A 23,265-nucleotide genomic window follows, 5' to 3' on the forward strand; every position below is an offset into this window, starting at 1 on the left:
TAATGGTAATAACTTAAGACTTTGGTCCTTGTTGCCTTCCTATGAAGAGAGGAGAATCGTCACTGAGCCCCCCTGCCACAAGCAGGTAATTTCAGTAGGCTATTTGTTTTCATATCTCAGGGTTATTTCCAGCTAAGACAAATGCACAAGCACAAAAAGGGCCCCCGCAGCCTCTGACCTCTAGGACATGAACCAAGACATATTTTACTATCACCCTCCCACCTCTCTAAAGAATCCATGAAATGCATTATGGTAAAATAGGAAACTTCTCAAGGTCTAGTGAGTTGTGGAGAAGAGCACGGGCAGATGCAGTTGCTGTTCCCTGCCTCAAGTGGAAAGTGGTAATAAAAAGCTTACTGAACACTTGCATGGCGGGATGTGTTTGGCTGTTTATTCTTTCAATCTTCACAACTCTGTGAGGTAGGCACTCTTTATCACTCCCATTTTACAAATGAGAAAACTAGAGGGTCATAGAGGTTGATTACCTAGCCAAGGCCACTCAGGTAGTAAACGACAGTCCAGGGTTCAAACCCCGCAATCTGACTCGCGTTAGTGCTTTCACGAAAAAACGGGTATCTGGCAATGTTTAAAACGTCAGAACTGGCAACTGGGGAACTAACGGAAAAGGGAATCAACCAAACGGCCCACCACTTGGCAACAGTGCTGACAGACCAAGGGAGCCTGAAGTCCCAGGAAGGGGCAAGTGAGGGGTCAAGCGATTCGCCCGCACAGCTCCGGCAGCCCCGGCTCTGGACGGCCGAAGCCTCCGGAGACGCCTCTGGCGCCGGCATCGCAGGACCCTCATTAGGCTCCTTCTCGGCAGCGGCAAATCGCGGGCGCCCAAAAGGAGGCGGGACTTCCGGGAGCGGTGGAGCCAAATTCCGGCCGCGCCGGAAACACCTATTGAGGAAAAAAGAGTGGGCAGACGCCGCTTGAAGGTCCTGGAGAATTTTGTGTTCCACAGTCTCCGAAGAAAAATTGGGCGGGGATTCGTCCGCTCATTGCCAGGTTTTCGAGGCAGTGGAAAACAAGAGTTGGGACATGGACAGCCGCTTGCAGGAGATCCGGGAGCGGCAGAAGTTACGGCGACAGCTTCTCGCGCAGCAGGTCGGCGGCCCAGGGTGGGATCGCGAATGCGCGTGCGCGGCCGGCCTCTTACCTCCTCCCCCCCTTTCTGTCTCCTTACCGGCCGCGGTGCAGTCCTTTCTAGTCCCGCGACCTTAATCCCTGCGCCCGCCTACCTTCTTGTTCTCAACTCCCGGGGTACCCCGAATCTTTTCGTTTTACCTCGCGGTCACTGTGGTGGTGCTAAACCGAACGCCACGCTTGGTCTTCAGCAGCCGTTATAGAATGGCCGCCGAGTGGGGCTCAATGATGAGAATACAGTGGTCTTTGTGTAAATACCCAGTTCACGCAAAGAAAAGTGACTTGCTATCCTCCAGAATTTCTGTTCACTTTTTAAATGGTGGTTTGTGTCTTGCCTTTCTTCGTAATCAGCACCCGATTCTTGAGATTGTGGCTTCATTGTGGGCCAGGTTTACAGTATTGTCTCTGGGATAGTGTCTAACGACTGCATTGGTAGTAGCCTGAGTGTAAATTTTAGATTCTGCATGATGCGTATTGCAGTCGACTGTGTCGTGTACGGTATCCGCGTCCTCACCCGCAGCTAATGTTTGAATTCTTAATCTGTATCGGTCACAACAAATCTCTGAAATAGGTAATGTTGTCTTCACTTATCGGATAATGAAACAGAGGCTCCAGAGGTTAATTTTTGCCCCGGCTCCTTTACCTCTGGCCCAGAAAATTGAACCCAGGTTTGTCTCTCCAAATCTTGGCTTCACTCCTTCTTGTGTATGAGTAAGTTAACACTTGATTAGTAGAGTACACAAGCAGAGAATGCAGATGCACACCTCTGCTTAATTAAAGTTAGAGGTTGTGTTTTACTTTCTGCCACTCAGACCGGTAAAAGGGATGGGGGAAATGCTCGCAGGCTTGATGAGGCATCTTACTGTTATTTTTTTCAGTAATAAATTTTCATTTTAGTACATGGAAATCTGAGACCTATCCTCTTTTATGATCTGATGAAAAGATTTATGGTACAGTGTTAAAAATGTGGGCGTTTAGGGAGTTCCCTGGTGGTCCAGTGGTTAGGACTCAGCGCTTTCATTGCTGTGGCCCGGGTTCAGTCTGTGGTCGGGAACTAAGATCCCACAAACGCGCGGCCAAAAAAAAAGGGGGCGTTTGGAATCAGATCTGTTCCTGGCATAATGATTTTGGACAAATCAGGTATCTTTTCCAAGCCTTCCTTTTCCCAGTTTCTATTATGTTATCTTCAAAAATGTTCAGCAGCTCTTTGTTACCACCAAGATTCTTACTCTTTAGTTTTGAATTCGAACGTCTGTTTGATTCAGAATAGTCGTAAACAATGATTGGTTGAGTGTCTTACTATGTGCCAGGAGCTTTTGTAGACATTGGCAATTCAGCTATGAATAATAATAGGTGGTCCTACCCTCAGAGAGCTTACATACTGCACAGAATTTAATAATGGCTGCCATTTATTAAGTCCTTTCTGTGTGTCAGGACTCTGCCAAGCTTGTACATACATTATATTTGATCCTACCAGTCAGATGCTATCTGTGTCTTATAGATGAAGAAAATAAAGTTCAGGGAATTTGTTATATGCTGAAGGCCGCAAACCTTTTACATTTGCAGGCTGCAGTTTTAGGCCTTTTCAATACACCTCGCTGCCTCCTAGTACAGTTGGATAGGAACCTTTCCACCTAAGTAAGGATGTACAATATAATCAATGACAGACTTCCACTTTACCAACTAATTTCAGCCTTTCTTTCACTTACTTTTCTCTGTATGAACAAGACAGACTGGTTTATTACTCTCCAGAACATGATTTGTGCAGTACATACTTTATGATTTTTAAAAATTGTCCTTTCTTTCTGATTTCTGTCTATCCTCTGACAGCCCAGGTCAGAATTTTGTGATGAAACCTATTGTGATCTCCCTGGCTTAGGCTCTTCTCCCTCTGAGCATCCATTTTCCTTACTGTTGAGTCCACTACTGTATATTATTAACCATCATACAGAATATAAACAGTTTGCGTGCAACGTCTTTGCATTTAATTCCTGTTGGCTTAAACTTCTATCCTAACTTTGTTTCTTGCCCAAAGTAAGTTTTTAATAAATTTTTGTTGATTGATGATCTGTCAGAGTAGAGCACAACTCAAGTGTGTATAATTTGCTTGACTTACTTTTGGCTGCTGGATGAAGATATCGGATGTAGTATATAGGCCCAGACCATGATTGTGGCAATTGATGCTATCATCAACGATTTACACCTGTTTTTATTTAACTTGTAGCTCTGTTTCAAAAAATTATACGTGCTTTCAAATGATACCAAATTGTCATAATTATTCAAATAATATATTTAGTGCTACCACAATGGAAAGTCTATTACTCCAGTCATTCCACAATTTTTTTAAAATGTTGGAGCATGAGAAGACAATTATATATGTAAGCACAATTTGATTTAAAGCATTTCTCTTGTAAAACATTGTATTCTGATTTACACCTTGGTAGAAAATCTCATTGGTTCATTCACATATTTATAAACATATACTATAAGTCAGATGTTATAGTAGCTGCTGAACATACAGATACCAGCAGGACAGAGTTCTTCCCCTCAGTGAGCTAACATTTCAGTGGGGGAGAAGTAAACAAAAGTAAACTGATAAAGTAATTGAATTGTACAAATAAAAAATTGGAAGTTGTGATAGTGACCGTGAAACAAATAAATAAAAGTAAAGCAAAAAGGATGTATTAAGTGCTATGATCTTAATGAGGAAATGAGGAGGTAAAAATAATGGAAAGGAGGCTACCTATTCTGTATGTAGTGTTCATGCAAGGACCCTCAGAGGAAATGTACTCATCTGAGATTTGAAGGGAGTGGAGTCAGTCTTGGGAAGAAGGTTAGAAAGCATTCCACCTATGGGAATAAATGTGTTTTCTGACTAAAGAGAATAGGGGTCAGGAAGATTTTATGGAAGAGTTAAAATATCAGGAACAGTTGATATATTGGAAGAGATTTATCATTGGGGAAACCTTAGGGGAGTCATGAAGTGGGTAGTCTAAAGAGGCAGTGGTAATTGTTTAAGTTCAAGGCTGGGGACTTGCAGCTCTAATATTGTAGTGTGCCTTCTCACCTTTCTTGAGCTAGGGGATTATTTAATGCAGATTTCCTCATGCCCTTTGTGTGCTTAAAAATATTAAGTGGTTCCTCATGGCCTGTAAATTGCATTCTATACTTCTTGGTTTGGCTTTGAAAGTTTTCCATGAATTGATCCCACACTGTGTAGCCAGGCTTATCTCAACTAGTGATTTGTTTACATTTGTTGTATTTTGCAAAATTTCCCGAACTGCCAACCCGAATTTGCATGACTATTTTTCAGGTTTTTGTAAAGTTTAGTATTGTGCCTATAATCATTATAAAGACTTGGCTTGAATAAAACTGAAAAGGTATTTATTACAGCATGGAATAAATAAGGTACAATACGTGAGCCGATGTATGCAAAGTGTTTAACGTAGTGCCTGTCACACTATAAACCCTATATGTTAGCTGCTTTTTTTTTTGTTTTGTTATTGCTACTGCTGCTAAATTGTGTTTTATTATTTGCTTTAAAAGTAGAAGATTGGCTCAAGTTAATTGTTTTAATTTCAAAATAACTGAAAACATAAAATACTTTTCAGCTGGCAAAATCATTCTTAATTAACATGGTTTTGCTCCAAGGTGTTTTCTGTTTTTCCTGCAAGGTAATTCGTCCATTTGCCTGCTGCAGTAGTTATGGGTTTTGTTTTGTTTTTTTAATACTTGATGTATTAAATGCTGCTACAAATGACTAGGAAGGCTATTTAGTACACTGTCATCTAATTTTTGGTTTTTGCCGTTTCTCAGTTGGGAGCTGAAAGTGCTGACAGTATTGGTGCTGTGTTAAATAGCAAAGATGAGCAGAGAGAAATTGCTGAAACAAGAGAAACTTGCAGGTCAGTTGAATAATTTTTTTTTTAGTGACATGTTAATATTTGTGAAAGGATCACTGTTTTAATAAACAATAATCCTATGTATGAAGTGTGTTGTTATAAGCATCAGTGTATAGATTTAGGAAACATTGGTTTTTATTGTTAGTTCATGAATTATGAAATACTTACTATCTGAATACAGTAAGTTTTCAATTATAAAGTAGTTAGAAAATGGAATGTTAGGCTAGGAGTTAGCTTATATGCCATATATAATTTTATTTTTAAAATCCTTATTAAAAAAACACAGTTTGCCCTAAAAGTGGTATTGATTTGATAGTTCGTAAAGCATTTAGAATTTTTCAGTGTTGTAGTTATCAATTTTTTTTTATTGGAGTATAATTACTTTACAGTGTTGTGTTAGTTTCTGCTGTACAGTGAAGTGAATCAGCTATATGTATACATATATCCCCTCCCTCTTGGACCTCCCTCCCACCCCCTCCTATCCCACCCATCTAGGTCATCACAGAGCACCAAGCTGAGCTCCCTGTGCTATACAGCAGGTTCCCACTAGCTATCTATTTTACACATGGTAGTGAACATATGTCAGTCCTAATCTCCCAGTTCATCCCACCCTCCCCTTCCCTCTGCCCGCTGTGTCCACCCATCCGTTCTCTACATCTTTGTCTCTATTCCTGCCCTGCAAATAGGTTCATCTGTACCATTTTCTAGATTTCACATATATGTGTTAATATATGGTATTTATTTTTCTCTTTCTGACTTACTTCACTCTGTATGACAGACTCTTAAGTCAATCCACATCTCTACAAATGACCCAATTTCATTCCTTTTTATGGCTGAGTAATATTCCACTGTATATATGTACCACATCTTCTTTATCCATTCATCTGTTGATGGGCATTTAGGTTGCTTCCATGACCTGGCTATTGTAAATAGTGCTGCAATGAACATTGGGGTGCATGTGTCTTTTTGAATTATAGTTTTCTCAGGGTATATGCCCAGTAGTAGGATTGCTGGGTCGTATGGTAGTTCTATTTTTAGTTTTTTAAGGAACCTCCATACTGTTCTCCATAGTGGCTGTATCCATTTACATTCCTACGAACAGTGCCAGAGGGTTCCCTTTTCTCCACACCCTCTCCAGCATTTACTGTTCATAGATTTTTTTGATGATGGCCATTCTGACTGGTGTGAGGTGATACCTCATTGTCGTTTTGATTTGCATTTCTCTAATAATTAGTGATGTTGAGCATCTTTTCATGTGCCTCTTGGCCACCTGTATGTCTTCTTTGGTGAAATGTCTATTTAGGTCTTCCACCCATTTTTCGATTGGGTTATCTTTTTTTGATATTGAACTGCCTGAGTTGTTTGTATATTTTGGCGATTAATCCTTTGTCAGTTGCTTCGTTTGCAAATATTTTCTCCCATTCTGAGGGTTGTCTTTTCATCTTGTTTATGGTTTCCTTTGCTGTGCAAAAGCTTTTAAGTTTCATTAGGTCTCATTTGTTTGTTTTTTATTTTTATTACTCTAGGAGGTGGGTCAAAAAAGATCTTGCTGTGATTTATGTAATAGAGTGTTTTTCCTACATTTTCGTCTGAGAGTTTTATGGTGTCCAGTCTTACATTTAGGTCTTTAACCCATTTTGAGTTTATTTTTGTGTATGGTGTTAGGTAGTGTTCTGATCTCATTCTTTTACATGTAGCTGTCCAGTTTTCCCAGCACCACTTATTGAAGAGGCTGACTTTTCTCCATTCTATATTCTTGCCTCCTTTATCAAAGATAAGGTGACCATAGGTGTGTGGGTTTATCTCTGGGCTTGCTATCCTGTTCCACTGATCTGTATTTCTTTTTTTGTGCCAGTACCATACTGTCTTGATTACTGTAGCTTTGTAGTTTAGTCTGAAGTTGGGAGCCTGGTTCCTCCAGTTCTATTTTTCTTTCTCAAGATTGCTTTGGCTATTTGGCATCTTTTCTGTTTCCATATAAATTGTAAAATTCTTTGTTCTGATTCTGTGAAAAATGCCTTTAGTAATTTGATAGGGATTGCACTGAATCTGTAGATTGCTTTGGGTAGTATAGTCATTTTCACCATATTGATTCTTCAGATCCAAGAACATGGTATATCTCTCCATCAGTTTGTGTCATATTTGATTTCTTTCATCAGTGTTTTATAGTTTTGTGAGTACAAGTCTTTTGCCTCATTAGGTAGGTTTATTCCTAGGTATTTTATTCTTTTTGTTGCATTGGTAAATGGGATTGTTTCCTTAATTTATTTTTCTGATCTTTTGTAGTTAGTGTATAGGAATGCCAGAGATTTCTGTGCATTAATTTTGCATCCTGTACCAAATTCATTGATTAGCTCTAGTAGTTTTCTGGTGGCAGATGTAGGATTTTTCTATGTATATTATCATGTCATCTGCAAACAGCAACGGTTTTACTTCTTCTTTTCCAATTTGTATTCCTTTTTTAAAAAAATATTTATTTATTTATTTCTTTTTCGCTGCGTTGGGTCTTCGTTGATGTGCACAGGCTTTCTCTACTTGTGGCGAGCAGGGGCTACTCTTCATTGCAGTGCATGGTTTCTCATTGTGGTGGCTTCTCTTGTTGCGGAGCATGGGCTCTAGGCACATGGGCTTCATTAGTTGTGGCTCGTGGGCTCTAGAGCGCAGGCTCAGTAGTTGTGGCGCATGGGCTTCATTGCTCTGCGGCATGTGGGATCTTCCCGGCCCAGGGCTCGAACCCATATCCCCTGCATTGGCAGGTGGATTCTTAACCACTGCGCCACCAGGGAAGTCCCTCCGATTTGTATTCCTTTTATTTCTTTTTCTTTTCTGATTGCCATGGCTAGGACTTCCAAAACTATGTTGAATAATAGCGGTGAGAGTGGACATCCTTGTCTTGTTCCTCATCTTAGAGGAAATGCTTTCAGTTTTTCACCATTGAGAATGATGTTTGCTGTGGATCTGTCATATATGTCCTTTATTATGTTGAGGTAGGTTCCCTCTATGCCCATGTTCTGGAGAGTTTTTATCTTAAATGGGTGTTAATTTTGTCAAATTTTTATCGAATTTTTTCTGCATCTATTGAGATGATCATATGGTTTTTATTCTTTAATTTGTTGATATGGTGTATCACATTGATTGATTTGCATATATTCAAGAATCCTTGCATCCCTGGGATAAATCCCACTTGATCATGGTGTATGATCCTTTTAATGTGTTGTTGGATTCTGTTTGCAAGTATTTTGTTGAGGATTTTTGCATCTATATTCATGAGCGATATTGGTCTGTAATTTTCTTTTTTTTGTAGTATCTTTATCTGGTTTTGGTATCAGGGTGATGGTGGCCTCATAGAATGAGTTTGGGAGTTTTCCTTCCTCTGCAATTTTTTGGAAGAGTTTGAGAAGGATGGGTGTTAGCTCTTCTCTAAATGTTTGATAGAATTCACCTGTGAAGCCATCTGGTCCTGGACTTTTGTTTGTTGGAAGATTTTTAATCACAGTTTCAATTTCATTACTTGTGATTGGTCTGTTTATATTTTCTGTTTCTTCGTGGTTCAGTCTGGGAACTTTTTACCTTTCTAAGAATTTGTCCATTTCTTCCAGGTTGTCCATTTTATTGACATATAGTTGCTTGTAGTAGTCCTTTATGGTCCTTTATAGAACATCAGTTTTGCTCAAGACAGATTAGAATGATACATAACGTAGAAGTTTCTTTTTGTCATACATACCTTATAAAAGCTTAGTTTCTTATTTGTTTGCTTTCTTATAAAAATAAAGTACAGATTATTCATCAGGTTGTGATACTTTTAAGATTTATAAACTGGGTGAATAGATACTGTTTAGTCAGGAAAAATTTGCCTTGTTCTGTTTTTATAACTGGTTCTTTAATATTATTAATGGATACATTTATACATCTTGTATATATTTGTGAGTGATATTTCAGTTTTAATTTTCAGGGCTTCCTATGATACCTCTGCTCCAAATGCAAAACGTAAGTATCAGGATGAAGGAGAGACAGATGAAGACAAAATGGAAGAATATAAGGCAAGTAGAGAATGGGACAATTTTATGGTCAAGAAGAAAATAAGTCCTTACAATCCATAGAGTCTTACCCAGGAAAACAAAATTTGACAGAAGCTGAATTTTGACAGAATACTGAATAATTGTTGGTAGTGTGTATGTAATTAGGTAAATTAAGACATTTTTATCAGTTTAACACAAGAGGTATGTGGATTAAATTAGGTGATGTATATAAAGCACTTAGCATAATGCCTAGTAAGCACTAGGTGATAGCATTCTTAAATAAGAGTAAGGAGGTAGATGTATCAGAAACTTTGGATAATTCGATCATATTTCGAGAGGCTACAATACTGTCTTTTTTGAGTTGCATTATTCCATGTTAACAATATAGGGTAGTCAAATTGAAATATTTTGAGAACTCATGGGCTAGACAGCAGTGTAGAACCATTTCTGACAGAGGCCCAAGGCAAAAACCCAGCTTCTCAACTTGTAATTACAATATGTAGTTGAAAAGAAAGAAAGTTAAGGACAAAAAAACCTACCTCCATTTTTTTCAAATTAATTGTCATACAACTATATTCAATAGAGAAGAGAACAAATAGTTTCAGTAAATCTTTAGGTATAATTAATCTGATTTCATAAATATTCTCTTGTGTGTTGGTTGCATTTGATATATCCTTTTATATAACAACTATTTGTGATTATATTAGGTCAAACCATATACAGTATCTGGTGTTTTAGCATTTTTGACTTATAAAATAGCAGTTTCATATGGTTTGATCTAGTAGAAATAAAAGTGCCCCATTGGTGGTCGTATCTTTCATGATTTGAGCTAAATTCTAATATTTAAGGTATTATATCAGAGATAAATAATCCTAGATAACTTAGTCAACAAAATTAGTAGCTATAGACAATTATTACTGATGAGAATGAAAAAGAAACATTTATTTTATATATTATAAACATAACTAGTTACAGCTAATGATGGGAAAGCAAAAACTTCAATTTTTTTTGTTTTTTAGATTAAAAAAATTTTTTTTTTAATTTGTATTTTATTTAATTATTTATTTATTTATTTGGCTGCATCGGGCCTTAGTTGTGGCATGTGGGCTCTTCATTGCCGCGCGTGGGCTTCTCTCTAGCTGTCGGGCGCGTGCACGGGCTTAGTTGCCCCGTGGCACGTGGGATCTTAGTTCCCCACGGCACATGGGATCTTAGTTCCCCGACCAGGGATCCAAACTGCGTCCCTTGTATTAGAATGCGGATTCTTAACCACTGGACCACCAGGGAAGTCCTGACTTCAATGTTTGACTTTAACAGTAATTTGAAAACTTTATTGTATCTTAGGGAAAGAAAATATTTATATGAGTCTTAATACTCGAGATATCATAATATGTAAGATACTCCTCTTATACATAAAATGTATACTTCCTTTTCCAAGGATGAATTAGAAATGCAACAGGAGGATGAGAATTTGCCATATGAAGAAGAGATTTACAAAGATTCTAGTACTTTTCTTAAGGTAAATAAATAAATTTCAAGTCCATAACTGTTCACATTTTAGCTCTATGCCTTAAAAGATTTTAGATACTTACTTGTTTTCAAGATTTTTTCAGTTATTGAGGGATCATTATTATAAAATAAAGGTGATTTAAAATTATTCATGAAATATTCTTCTGATGCTTGGCTATTTAGGATGAGATAATGCTTTATTAATGTCTGTAGATACTGAATTGTAATACTATTATTTTAATAGTGATGTTTTCTGGTTTTTTTAATGTCAATTAACTTATATTTTGTATGGCCTCATAATAAAAAATAAAGTACAGAGTTAGTGTATCTGCCATCAGAGCGAATGCTATTAATTTAATTTTGATGTTTTCTTTAGGGAACACAGAGTTTAAATCCCCATAATGATTACTGCCAACATTTTGTAGACACCGGACATAGACCTCAAAATTTCATCAGAGATGTAGGTATGTCAGATTTGTTGGGAATATGCTGTTGCTAGCTGTTGATTACATGCATGTAATTTATCCATTTTGTGGTTTATTTCTAACAAAATTATTTTTCCTGGCTTGGCTTCCCCTTTCCATTCTTAGTACTTCTAGTCCACTCTCTTTTTCCATCAAGCAGTGTTACTTTTTTCCTTCTTCCTTCCATCTTTCCTTCATTTTGGTTCTGTAACTATCCCTCATTTTTTTTTAAATTATTTATTTATTTTTATTTATTTCTTTATGGCTGTGCTGGGTCTTCGTTTCTGTGCGAGGGCTTTCTCTAGTTGCGGCAAGCGGGGGCCACTCTTCATCATGGTGCGCGGGCCTCTCACTATCACGGCCTCTCTTGTTGCGGAGCACAGGCTCCAGACGCACAGGCTCAGTAATTGTGGCTCACGGGCCTGGTTGCTCTGCGGCATGTGGGATCTTCCCAGACCAGGGCTCGAACCCGTGTCCCCTGCATTGGCAGGCAGATTCTCAACCACTGTGCCACCAGGGAAGCCCACTATCCCTCATTTTTATTTTGCCTTCATTTATTCCTTCGATGCTCTTCCTTTCTTTATGCAAATCTGATTCTCTTACTTATATTATTTTCCTTTTCTCTAAAGAATTTCTTTTAACATTTCTTGCAGGGCAGGCCTGTTGGCAACAAATTCCGTCAATTTTTGTTTGCCTGAGAAAGTGTTTATTTTTCCTTTACTTTTGAAAGATTAATTTTGCAAAGTACAGAATTCTAGATTGGTGTTTTCTTTCTTTCAACACTTTAAGTATTTTACTTCACCCTCTTCTTGCTTGCTTGTTTCTGAGAAGTTGGGTATAATTCTTAACTTTGTTCCTCAATAGGTTTGGTATTTTTTTTTTTCTGGTTTCTTTCAGAATTTATTCGTTAGCTTTGATTTTCTGTAGTTTGAAAATGATGTGTGTAGGTATAGCTGGGTTTTGTTTGCTTTGGGGTTTTTTTGCATTTATCCTCTTTGGTACTCTCTGGGCTTCCTGTATTTGGGGTTTGATGTCTGACATTATTTTGGGAAAATTCTCAGTCATTATTATTTCAAATATTTCTTCTGTTCCTCTTTCTGTTTTTTCTCCTTCTTATATTTCCATTACACATTATACCTTTTGTAGTTGTCCCACATTCCGTATATAGTCTGGCTTTTTTTTCTTTTTCCAATTTTTGTTCTATTTACTTTTCAGTTTTAGAGGTTTCCATTGAGATATCATCAAGCTCAGAATCTTTTCTCAGCTGTGTCCAGTCTACCGATAAGCTTACCAAAGGCATTATCCCTACATTTTAAAAAACAGCTTGACTGAGATAATTCATGTACTATACAGTTCACCCATTTAAAGAATATAATTCAGTTTTTTAAGAATATCTGTAGATTTGTGCAACCATTGCCACAATCTAATTTTAGAACTTTTTTTAAAAATTGAGGTATCGTCAATTTACAATATTATATAAGTTTTGGGTGTACAAATAGTGGTTTACAATTATTAAAGATTATATTCCATTTATAGTTATTATAAAATATTGGCTGTATTTTCTCTGCTGTACTACAATATATCCTTGTAGCTTATTTATTATATACATAGAAGGTTTTTTAAAAATTTTATTTTATATATATATTTTTTAATAAATTTATTTTATTTTATTTATTTTATTTTTGGCCATGTTGAGGCTTCATTGCTGCACGTGGGCTTTTCTCTGGTTGCAGAGAGTGGGGCCACTCCTCGTTGCGGTGCGCTGTCTTCTCATTGCGATGGCTTCTCTTGTTGCAGAGCACATGCTCTAGGCACATGAGCTTCAGTAGTTGTGGCTCGCAGGCTCTAGAGCGCAGGCTCAGTAGTTGTGGTGCACGGGCTTAGTTGCTCCACGGCATGTGGGATCTTCCTGGACCAGGGCTTGAACCCATGTCCCCTGAATTGGCAGGCGGATTCTTAACCACTGCACCACCAGGGAAGCCCTACATAGAAGTTTGTACTTCTTAATCCCCTCCCCCTATTTTGCTCTCCCCATTTCCCTCTCCCCCCTGGTAACCACTAGTTTGTTCTCTTTATCTGTGAGTCTGTTTCTTTTTTTGTTATATTCACTAGTTTTATTTTTTAGATTCCACGTATAAGTGATAATATACAGTATTTGTCTTTCTCTGTCTGACTTATTTCACTAAGCATAACACCCTCCAATCCATCCATGTTGTTGCAAAAGGCAAAATTTCACTTTTTTTTTATGGCTGAGTAGTAATTGTGTGTGTGTGTGTGTATACACCACATTGTATGTGTGTGTGTGTGTGTGTGTGTATATATATATATATATATATATATATATATAGCACATTGTCTTTATCCATTTACCTTTGCTGGACACTTAGGTTGCTTCCATTTCTTGGCTATTGTAAATAATGCTGCTAAGAACATTGGGGTGCGTGTATCTTTTTGAATTAGTGTTTTCATTTTCTTTGGATATATACCCAGGAATGGAGTTGCTGGATCATGTGGTAGTTCTATTTTTAGTTTTTTTGAGAAACCTCCATACTGTTTTCCACAGTGGCTGCACCGATTTACATTCCTACCAACAGTGTACAAGTCCCCTTTCTCCACATCCTTAGAACATTTTCATCTCCCCTAAAGAAATTCAGTACTCATTAGCAGTCAATTCCTATTCCTTCTCCCACAGTTGCCCCCCAGCCTTAAGTAATCATTAATTGACTATTGTCTCTATCAGTTTGCCTATTCTAGACATTTCATATAATTGGACTCATACAATATGTGATATTTTGTGACTGGGCTTTTTTCACTTAACATGTTTTCAGGGGCCATTGATGTTGCAGCATATTATCAGTACTTCATTTCTTTTTATTGCCAAATATTCCATTGTATGTACATACCACATTTCGTTTATCTATTCATTTGTGTTGTTTCCACTTTTTGATTGTTATAAACTCTGCTGCTGTGAATATTCATGTAAAGCTTTTGTGTGAATGTATGCTTTCATTTCTCTTCGGTATATACCTGGGAGTGGAATTGCTGGGTCATGTGGTAATTCTATGTTTAAGTTTTTGAGGAACTGCCCAAATGTTTTTCAGAGCAGCTGTACCATTTACATTCCTACCAACAATATGTGAGGCTTCCAGTTTCTTACCACCCTTGACATTTTATTATCTGTCTTTTTAATTATAGCCATCCTAGTGGTATGAAGTAGTATTTCATTGCGGTTTTGATCTACATTTCCCTAGTGACTAATGATATTAAGAATCTTTTCCTATGCTTATTTTTCCACTTAAATACCTACTTTAGAGAGATGTCTAAACCCTGCTTATTTTTTAATTGATAATTTGTCTTTTTATTATTATATTGTAAGAGTTGTTTATATATTCTCAGTACAAGTCCTTTATCAGATGTATGATTTGCAAATATTTTCTCCCATTCTGTGGGTTGTCTTTCTTTTGGGCACACTGCGGCTTGTGGGATCTTAGTTCCCCGACCAGGGATTGAACCCATGCCCTTGGCAGTGAGAGCGCAGAGTCCTAACCACCGGACTGCTAGGGAATTCCTGTCTTTTCACTTTCTTGTTGGTACCATTTGCAACACAAAAATTTTAATTTTGATGTAATCCAATTTATTTTTTCCTTTCTTGTTTGTAAGCAACATGTAGAAACTGATTTTAATGTTTTCACAGGCAAAATTTAGATGTAGCACAAAAAGTTATGATAATGGTAAGTGAAATAGGCCAGTCACAGGATGGCAAATATGCATGCACTTATAGAGGTACCTAAAATAGTATGTGTATATAAATACATAACACTTTTATGAGGTACCTGGAATAGTCAATCTCATAGAAGCAGAGAATGCAGCAGTGATTGTCAGGGGCTAGAGAGAGGAAAATGGGGAGTTGTTGTTCAATTGGTATAAAATTTCAGTTATGCAAGATAAATTTTTTCTGTAGATCTGCTGTATAGCAAATTGTCTGTAGTCAGCAATACTGTTGACTATAGTCAGCAATACTTAAAATTTAAGAGGGTAGATTTCATCTTACTTAAGTGTTCTTACCACACACACACACGCACACACACTAAAACCAGAGGAACACAAAGAAACTTCTGGAGGTTATTGATATGTCTTACCTTGATTGTGGTGATGGTTTCACAGGTGTATGCATATGTTCAAACTCATCAAATTGCATACATTAAATATAGGTTTAATATATAAGGTTTTTATTTATCAATTATACTTCAAAAAGCTGTTTTTCTCCTTAAAGTTATGATAAGTTATATTGATATAACCAAATTTCATTATCAGACTTTCTGCTTTTAAGACACTTATTTCTCCAAGGCAAAGAAAATGTACTTAGGAAAGTATTATGGATTGAGAAAAAGGTGTACCTCTTTTGTAGATGATTGAGAGCTGACTCTACTGTGATTGAAACATGATTGTACTAAAATCTTCAAATTTGTTTCATTTGAAATTTGATCTGTAACCACTGATTGAGGAGGCTTTACAAAATCTTTCACTTTTTTACTCTTTGATATTAAAGTTATTAAAATGTACTTCTGATTTTCAACTTAAGATGTTTATATAATTTATATTGTTATGAATATGCTTCTTGTAGGGAAGAAAGAAAAAACAAAGAAAGAAAAAATAAAAACTTTTAGGAATCTTTGATATTCAAAGCCCTACTTACTCCTACAGTTGTTTAAACAGTTATTATGTTGTTTTACCTAAAATCTCTTCTGAGGCTCAAAGATTTAAATATTTTTGAGGACATGGGAACAAGTCTCCTGTTTTTAACCTTTATGGAATTTGGAGATGTTTTTCAAGGTCCTAAGCTTGAAAATGTTTCTGAGGATTTGGTTTATAATAATGTGGAGTGAGATCTTTAAAACTATAAATATTGATATAGGAAATATTCTTAGAGAAAGTGACTTATCTTGGAATTGGTAGTACAATTTAGATAAGTAATCAGAGTGAATGAGGTGTGAGCTAATGACTGTCAGGGACTCATTATCTTCTTAATTAGATTTGTTCTGGGATTGTGTCCATAAAGTGTAGCCACTTAATTTAAGATCATCAGTAGTAAAGAAAAGAAATCCTCATTTTCTCTGCTTTGGGTAACTGTCTAAGAAACTAAGTAAAAATTTTAACAATCACTAGATTCTTTGGGAGAAAGACTTTTTTTAGTAAAAAGAAAACGAAAAAAGCATGATTGAGAGAAAAAATTTTCTTTTCCTGAGAACAGAATGGCTAAATTTGATGCTATAAGCAGGTTAGTTAATTTAATAAATTTGAGAAATTAAATGGTTAATTGACTTGATCTGGGCTTTAGAACATCTGGGAGTTTGCCTGCATGTGGGATTAGGGTCACTGGGTATATAAAATGTATATATGCATTGCTTAAAAGTCCTCAGACTTTTTTAAAAGGATGTGCAGATGAAGAGGTGGTTGTGTATTGCTTTGTTCTGTGCAGGCTCGTCACGTCTGAATGCACTGATGTTCCTTTGTATTGAAATTTGGAATTTACTCTGTTTCCTCTTCAGGTTTGGCTGACAGATTTGAAGAATACCCTAAACTGAGGGAGCTCATCAGGCTGAAGGATGAGTTAATAGCTAAATCTAACACTCCTCCTATGTAAGTGGGGTTTTTTGTTCCCAACTCAGCCTTAAAATATTAGTCTTTTTATCATGTAACCTCTTTTCTGTTTGAAAAAAATTCGCCATCTTTTTTTTTTTTTCTGTATTTTATGGATTTATTGAAAACAATAACATATGACCATTTATACATTTTTTTTTAAACATCTTTATTGGAGTATAATTGCTTTACAATGGTGTGTTAGTTTCTGCTTTATAACAAAGTGAAACAGTTATACATATGTTCCCATGTCTCTTCCCTCTTGCATCTCCCTCCCTCCCACCCTCCCTATCCCACCCCTCTAGGTGGTCACAAAGCACCGAGCTGATCTCCCTGTGCTATGCAGCTGCTTCCCACTAGCTATCTACTTTACATTTGGTAGTGTATATATGTCCATGCCACTCTCTCACCCTGTCACATCTCACCCCTCCCCCTCCCCATATCCTCAAGTCCATTCTCTAGTAGGTCTGTGTCTTTATTCCCGTCTTGCCACTAGGTTCTTCATGACCTTTTTTTTTTCCCTTAGATTCCATATATATATGTTAACATACTGTATTTGTTTTTCTCTTTCTGACTTACTTCACTCTGTATGACAGACTCTAACTCCATCCACCTCACTACAAATACCTCCATTTCGTTTCTTTTTATGGCTGAGTAATATTCCATTGTATATATGTGCCACATCTTCTTTATCCATTCATCTGTTGATGGACACTTAGGTTGCTTCCATGTCCTGGCTATTGTAAATAGAGCTGCAATGAACATTTTGGTACATGACTCTTTTTTTTTTTTTTTTTAATTTATTTATTTATTTATTTATGGCTGTGTTGGGTCTTCGTTTCTGTGCGAGGGCTTTCTCTAGTTGTGGCAAGCGGGGGCCACTCTTCATCGCGGTGCGCGCGCCACGCCTCTCACTATTGCGGCCTCTCTTGTTGTGGAGCACAGGCCCAGACGCGCAGGCTCAGTAATTGTGGCTCACGGGCCCAGTTGCTCCGCGGCATGTGGGATCTTCCCAGACCAGGGCTCAAACCCGTGTCCCCTGCATTGGCAGGCAGATTCTCAACCACTGCGCCACCAGGGAAGCCCACATGACTCTTTTTGAATTATGGTTTTCTCAGGGAATATGCCCAGTAGTGGGATTGCTGGGTCATATGGTAGTTCTATTTTCAGTTTTTTAAGGAACCTCCATACTGTTCTCCATAGTGGCTGTATCAATTTACATTCCCACCAACAGTGCAAGAGTGTTTCCTTTTCTCCAAAAAATTCACCATCTTTGTAAGGTTAACACACTCTCTTTCTTCTGTATAGTAATATATATTAGTTTGAAACTGCAGTGCTGAGTACACAGTAGGTTCTCATTTAATTTATTTTCAGTTTTCTAGATAATTTACTTTAAATTACTAATTTAAATTTTTTTTCTTAGAAAATCATATTTGTTGTATTCCTGACTATCTTAAAATGTTTTAAAATGACTTTTCTTCTCAAAATTTATTTATTGAAGAAAGTTAGAAAACTTAGGGAAAGTAAGAAAATGAAAGTTAATTATAACTCAGCAACCAGAGATGCTATTAACATTTTGGAATACAAAAATTCATTTTAACCTTTGCTAAACAGACTAATGTTTCCCTAAAAAAATGTGTTTAAGGTCTTTGAAATTGGAGACTGTTTATTTCACATTTAGCTTACTTTGAACATTTTGTACATTTAACAGTTTGCTAAAATGTATACTGTTAATGATTAGAAGAACCACAAAGAAGTCTGAGTTTGTGGTGAAAATTTTAGCAGACTAATATTCATCCTATTTAGAAATACTCTTACATTTAAAGTATTTTATATTTATATTTAAAATACTTTCATACTATGTGGAAATAACCATTAAGTAAAGGCTAGTAGTAATTTATACTAAGTAGCTAGAAAAGACTTAAACAATATTACTAAGGCACAAACTAATGAAAGAAAATTATGTCCATTTTTAGAAACTTTTTTAGAGGGAGGAATTTAAAACTTACTAACAAATAGTTTTACTAACTTAACAATTGTGGAAAAAGTAATATGGTATTCTTTGGAATATTAAGATGATAATGGAAAGGGGCTCAGACACTCATATCTGAGTATGGATTTTCAATATAAGAAATGAGAGAAGTTTGTATTTTGGATGTTCGTGTGGGACTGTGATTTTACTTTGTAGTGTGAGTGTATCCGTGTCCTCGGGAAGAGCACTGGTAGATGGTTTACTGTCTGTACTGAGGAAGGATACTCCTCCATAAAAAGGTATTCAGTAATTAGCTCATGGTGACTTTGTAAATAGTGTTTAGGAAATATTTAAGAAATTTCTTTCATTACCGTCTGTAAAGTATTTGAAAATCTCTTACATTTTATGCTTTAATCAAATAGGTACTTACAAGCAGATATAGAAGCCTTTGACATCAGAGAACTAACACCCAAATTTGATGTGATTCTTCTTGAACCCCCTTTAGAAGAATATTACAGAGAGACTGGCATCACTGCTAATGAAAAATGCTGGACTTGGGATGATGTATGATCAAACTTTGTACATTGTAATGAATTATTTATTTTTCAAATAAATATATGTCTGGTCAGAAAGTAATATTATAAATATTTCTACTTTTTTAGGAATTGTAAATATAGATTTATAGTATATATTATGGTTGAAGGTCTAAGGTACATTAACAAATACTATAATATCTTTAGTCTGGTTTGTCTTTTTGAGGCAGAAGTTGAGCAGGTAGTGAGTAAATCGTCTGTGGAAGACTCACAATTCCAGTCTTAAGAGTCCTTGGATGTATAGCTAGAAATAAGTCTAAAAACAGATTGAATGGTTGATAACATTCCATATTTGGTTAGTTTTAGTAAACATCAGAGTATACGTACACACACACGCACACACACACACACACACAAACATAATTTCTACTCTTTAAAGAACTTACAGTATAATAGATTTAAGGGGCATATGTATTATATAATTGTGATATAATTCAGTATTATATAATTGTGATAATGTTATATTTTCCTGAATAAAATTGAACAAGCTGATAGCTTCAGTTAGTTACATAAAGTAATCTGTTTTTACTGATCAATAACAGAAATAACACATATTTATTGAGCACCACTTTGTACTAGGCAACTGGGTACTGGAGATTCAAAGATGAATAAGACTTAGTATTTGGCCTTAAGGGGCACACAGTTTAATGGGATAAAATAAACAATTACCTAAACAGTTAATTGCATTATCATATTGTTAGTTCAGTAGTAGAGGACTGCATAAGGTGATCTGAGAAAAACTGACCAAGCTGAGGAAGCTGGGGGACATAAACAAAGAGGAGGTGACACATGAACAGTATGAATGGATAGATTAGCTGGAATTGGCCAGCTGAAGAAAAGGGTGGATTAGGGATTCCAAGCAGCAGGAACAGCAAGAGCAGAAGGGATGGAGGCAGAGAGACGGGTGAGGGAGGTCTGTGTGTAGGTTGATGGGAACACAGGTTGGGACTGTCTTGAGATGCTGTCTTCTTAGAAGCTTAGCTTAATGCCTAAAGGCATTAAGGAGTCTTTGAAGGGCTTTAACCAGTTTAGTAAAATGGTCAGATTAGTGTGTAGAGGAGGATGGACTAGGGAAAATGAAGTCTGGAGAGGGGAGAGCAGATAGAAGACCATTGCAGTAGTCTAGTTAGGAGATGAAGGGACCCTGATGTAGGGTGATGGTAATAAGAATAGAAAGGAGGTGATAAATTCAGTAATGTTTTGTAGGTACTTCTGGTGAGATCTAGTGATTGGGAAGAGGGGAAGAGTAAAGGATGACTCAGGAGTTTGAGTCTTTGGATAAATGGGTTGAGTTATCACCAGCTGAGAGAGTCAATTTAAGAAGAGTAACAGGATTAGAGGGATTAGATTATACTTAATGTGTTGATTTAGAGGTGTATGTGAGACATTCAAGTAGAGGTTGTAATTAGAGTATGAAACTTAAAAGACAGATCTGATCATCTCAAAATACAGATTTTAAAGGGTTAGCACAATAAACCTATGAGAATAAATGAACTTGTCTTGAGATAGTGTCTCAATTAAGATACAGTGTGGCTTTACTGTAAATCCTCAGGAAACTTACATTTAAGAGGCACATTATAAAAGAGATGTGAAAAGAAGGGGTCAAAGATGAATGAGGTGAACCAAGAGAGTATGAATGTCACGGAAACCAAGGGAATAGGGAATTTTGAGGAGGAGAGTGTGATCAGGAGCACTGAACACAGGAGAGGCAGGGAAGGGAAAGGACTGAAATTCTAGACTGCTGTTCCATAGAAAACTGCTTTGAATCCTTGCATGTCTTCTTCCGAGTTAATAATTGTTAACTATTGTTAATATTACTTACTTTTCAAGATGTAATAACTTCAGTGTTTCTTCCTTGAAGCTTTTCCTTTCAGCTTCAATACCTCTGGCAATTTTATTTATTTTATTTTTATTTTATTTTACTTTACAAAAGTTTTTCCTTTCCTCTGATAAGTGTAATCTGTGTTTATTGTTGAAACACAGAAAAGTGTACAGTATATAGTATCCCCAAAACTTAAGGTTAAAGATGTAATGCTCTTGATATTTATCGCTGAGAAGTTTTCCAGATAGATTGCACAAATTTACATTCCTTCTAGTAGTGTTTAAGAAATATCTATTTCACCATATCCTCATCAAAATTGATTAATAGGATAAAACAATCTTTGTCAATTTAGTCAAAAGAAAATTGAAAAATTAATCTTATTATGTCTATGATTAGTGGTTAGGTTGAACTTTATTTTCTCTAGCCAATCTCTAAGGTTTGGTCAGTGAAGGTACAGGAGCTTCAATTATATATGATAAACTAACAGAGTTTTTGAAATAAAGGAATTCCATTTTATATGCATATTGAAAAGTTTTGTCTGGCCCCAGAGCCCTAAGCTCTTAACGTTTATGTGATAATACCTTAAAGAAAGTGCCAGTAGCTAATATAAATAAAGTATAAATAAGAAAAGGATTCGGGTTTCACAGGTATTCTTTTTCACATTAGAGAGTCAGTAGAGGCCAGTGTGTTTTGTTTAAGAATATAAGCACTTTCTAAAAATACCAACATTTAGCATTTATAATTGTAATGTCAAGAGAGTAATTTGCTTAATGTTCTCCACTGATATGTGCCATCACTTATCTTTAACTATACCATGTATAGACGTTTGTAGGAATACATGTGTGTGTGTATTACATATTTATTTTAATTCATATTCCTATGAGAATATTAGATGAGATATCAAGACTTAAAGTCGGAAGTATAAAACTGAATAGGTTTATGCCTATTGTAATTTTTTTTCCATTATCACTGTCAAATAATGTTTTTTCACCTAGATAAATTATAGATGATGTGGTTATGATCCACTCAGGTAGAAGTTAAGATTTTCTTAATACATGAAACTAATAAATATTTGCTTGAACCGTTGTCTCTGGAACTTCTTAACTGTGACAGGAAGCTAAAAGAAAAGGAATACCATGTAAAATGGTTGCTTTTGTAGTCATTTATACAAGTATATGGTATTTCCCCAATTTAGAGATTTAATTATTGCAGAACTTTTTTTAAAATTGACACACTTAACAAATACAAAGCAAACAATTATAGTCTATTGTTTGTGACATTTCAGACTTAGTCATTATACTGAAATGTGTATATTGATTTATTTTATTTAGAACTGTTCTACTGGAAACCAAGTCCTCCCCCAGACATTTGTGCTTATGTTTTAATTTTGCCCCTATCTTTGGGGTAATTTAATCCCTTTTCAGTTTCTTTTTCTGTAAATGGTAACAGGTTGCTCTCAAGCCATAACTTATAAAATTCTATAATTCTATAAATATGGTTTCCTGTAAACTCTTTCCATATAAAATCAAGTGTATGTATGTGCATGTGTGCATCTGCGTGTGTTGTCTTAATAGGGAATAAAAAACCGGAAGAACAAGGTTTAAGGATAAAATTTATTTTCCATTGTATTTCCTAATGAAAATTAGTACATTTAAAGAACACATTGCTGTAAGTCCTGATAAATCTCAATGGTTGTTCTTTTGGATTTAGGATGAATGGGAAACAAAATGCTTCTATGCAATATTGGTTTGATTTCTTACAGATCATGAAGTTGGAAATTGATGAGATTGCAGCACCTCGATCATTTATTTTTCTCTGGTGTGGTTCTGGGGAGGGATTGGACCTTGGAAGAGTGGTAAGATGGTGTTTTTTTAAGTGGTTTTTTAAATTCATAAGAAAAAAATAACACAATATGTTGCATAAGAAGTTTGAAGATTAATGTTATTTTGTTCTTTGTTTCTTGAACAGTACTAAAATATTCAGAAGAAAAAAATGTTTAAAAAAGAATGTGCAAAAGACAGTACCCCTTAGTTAACTAGCATTAGGGGTGAATAAATCAAAATATGATTTATTACAACTGCAGGAAGAGAATAGTTTAGAGATTTGAAACTGAACTGCAGCAAAAGCAAGCCACTTAGTGTCATTTACTGTTCATTATTAGTAGCTAAAAAGTATTCTTCTGAATAGCATTAACTCCT

The 23,265-nt window shown here is 36.1% G+C and overlaps 1 protein-coding gene across 1 annotated transcript in view; it reads left to right on the plus strand.

The window, feature by feature from the left end:
- The first annotated feature begins 854 nt into the window (after positions 1 to 854).
- Positions 855 to 23,265, plus strand: part of METTL14 (methyltransferase 14, N6-adenosine-methyltransferase non-catalytic subunit) — a 33,354-nt gene continuing 10,943 nt past the window's right edge. Inside the window, exons 1-8 of the mRNA XM_082389677.1 lie at positions 855 to 1,107; positions 4,963 to 5,051; positions 9,001 to 9,088; positions 10,506 to 10,586; positions 10,953 to 11,040; positions 16,590 to 16,680; positions 19,075 to 19,216; positions 22,830 to 22,922. Of these exons, the coding sequence (XP_082245803.1) occupies positions 1,042 to 1,107; positions 4,963 to 5,051; positions 9,001 to 9,088; positions 10,506 to 10,586; positions 10,953 to 11,040; positions 16,590 to 16,680; positions 19,075 to 19,216; positions 22,830 to 22,922 (738 nt within the window). The 5' untranslated portion in view covers positions 855 to 1,041. The remainder of the gene's footprint in view (positions 1,108 to 4,962; positions 5,052 to 9,000; positions 9,089 to 10,505; positions 10,587 to 10,952; positions 11,041 to 16,589; positions 16,681 to 19,074; positions 19,217 to 22,829; positions 22,923 to 23,265) is intronic.

This window comes from Balaenoptera borealis, assembly GCF_965194805.1.
Source record: "Balaenoptera borealis genome assembly, chromosome: 4".
Classification (NCBI taxonomy): domain Eukaryota; kingdom Metazoa; phylum Chordata; class Mammalia; order Artiodactyla; family Balaenopteridae; genus Balaenoptera; species Balaenoptera borealis.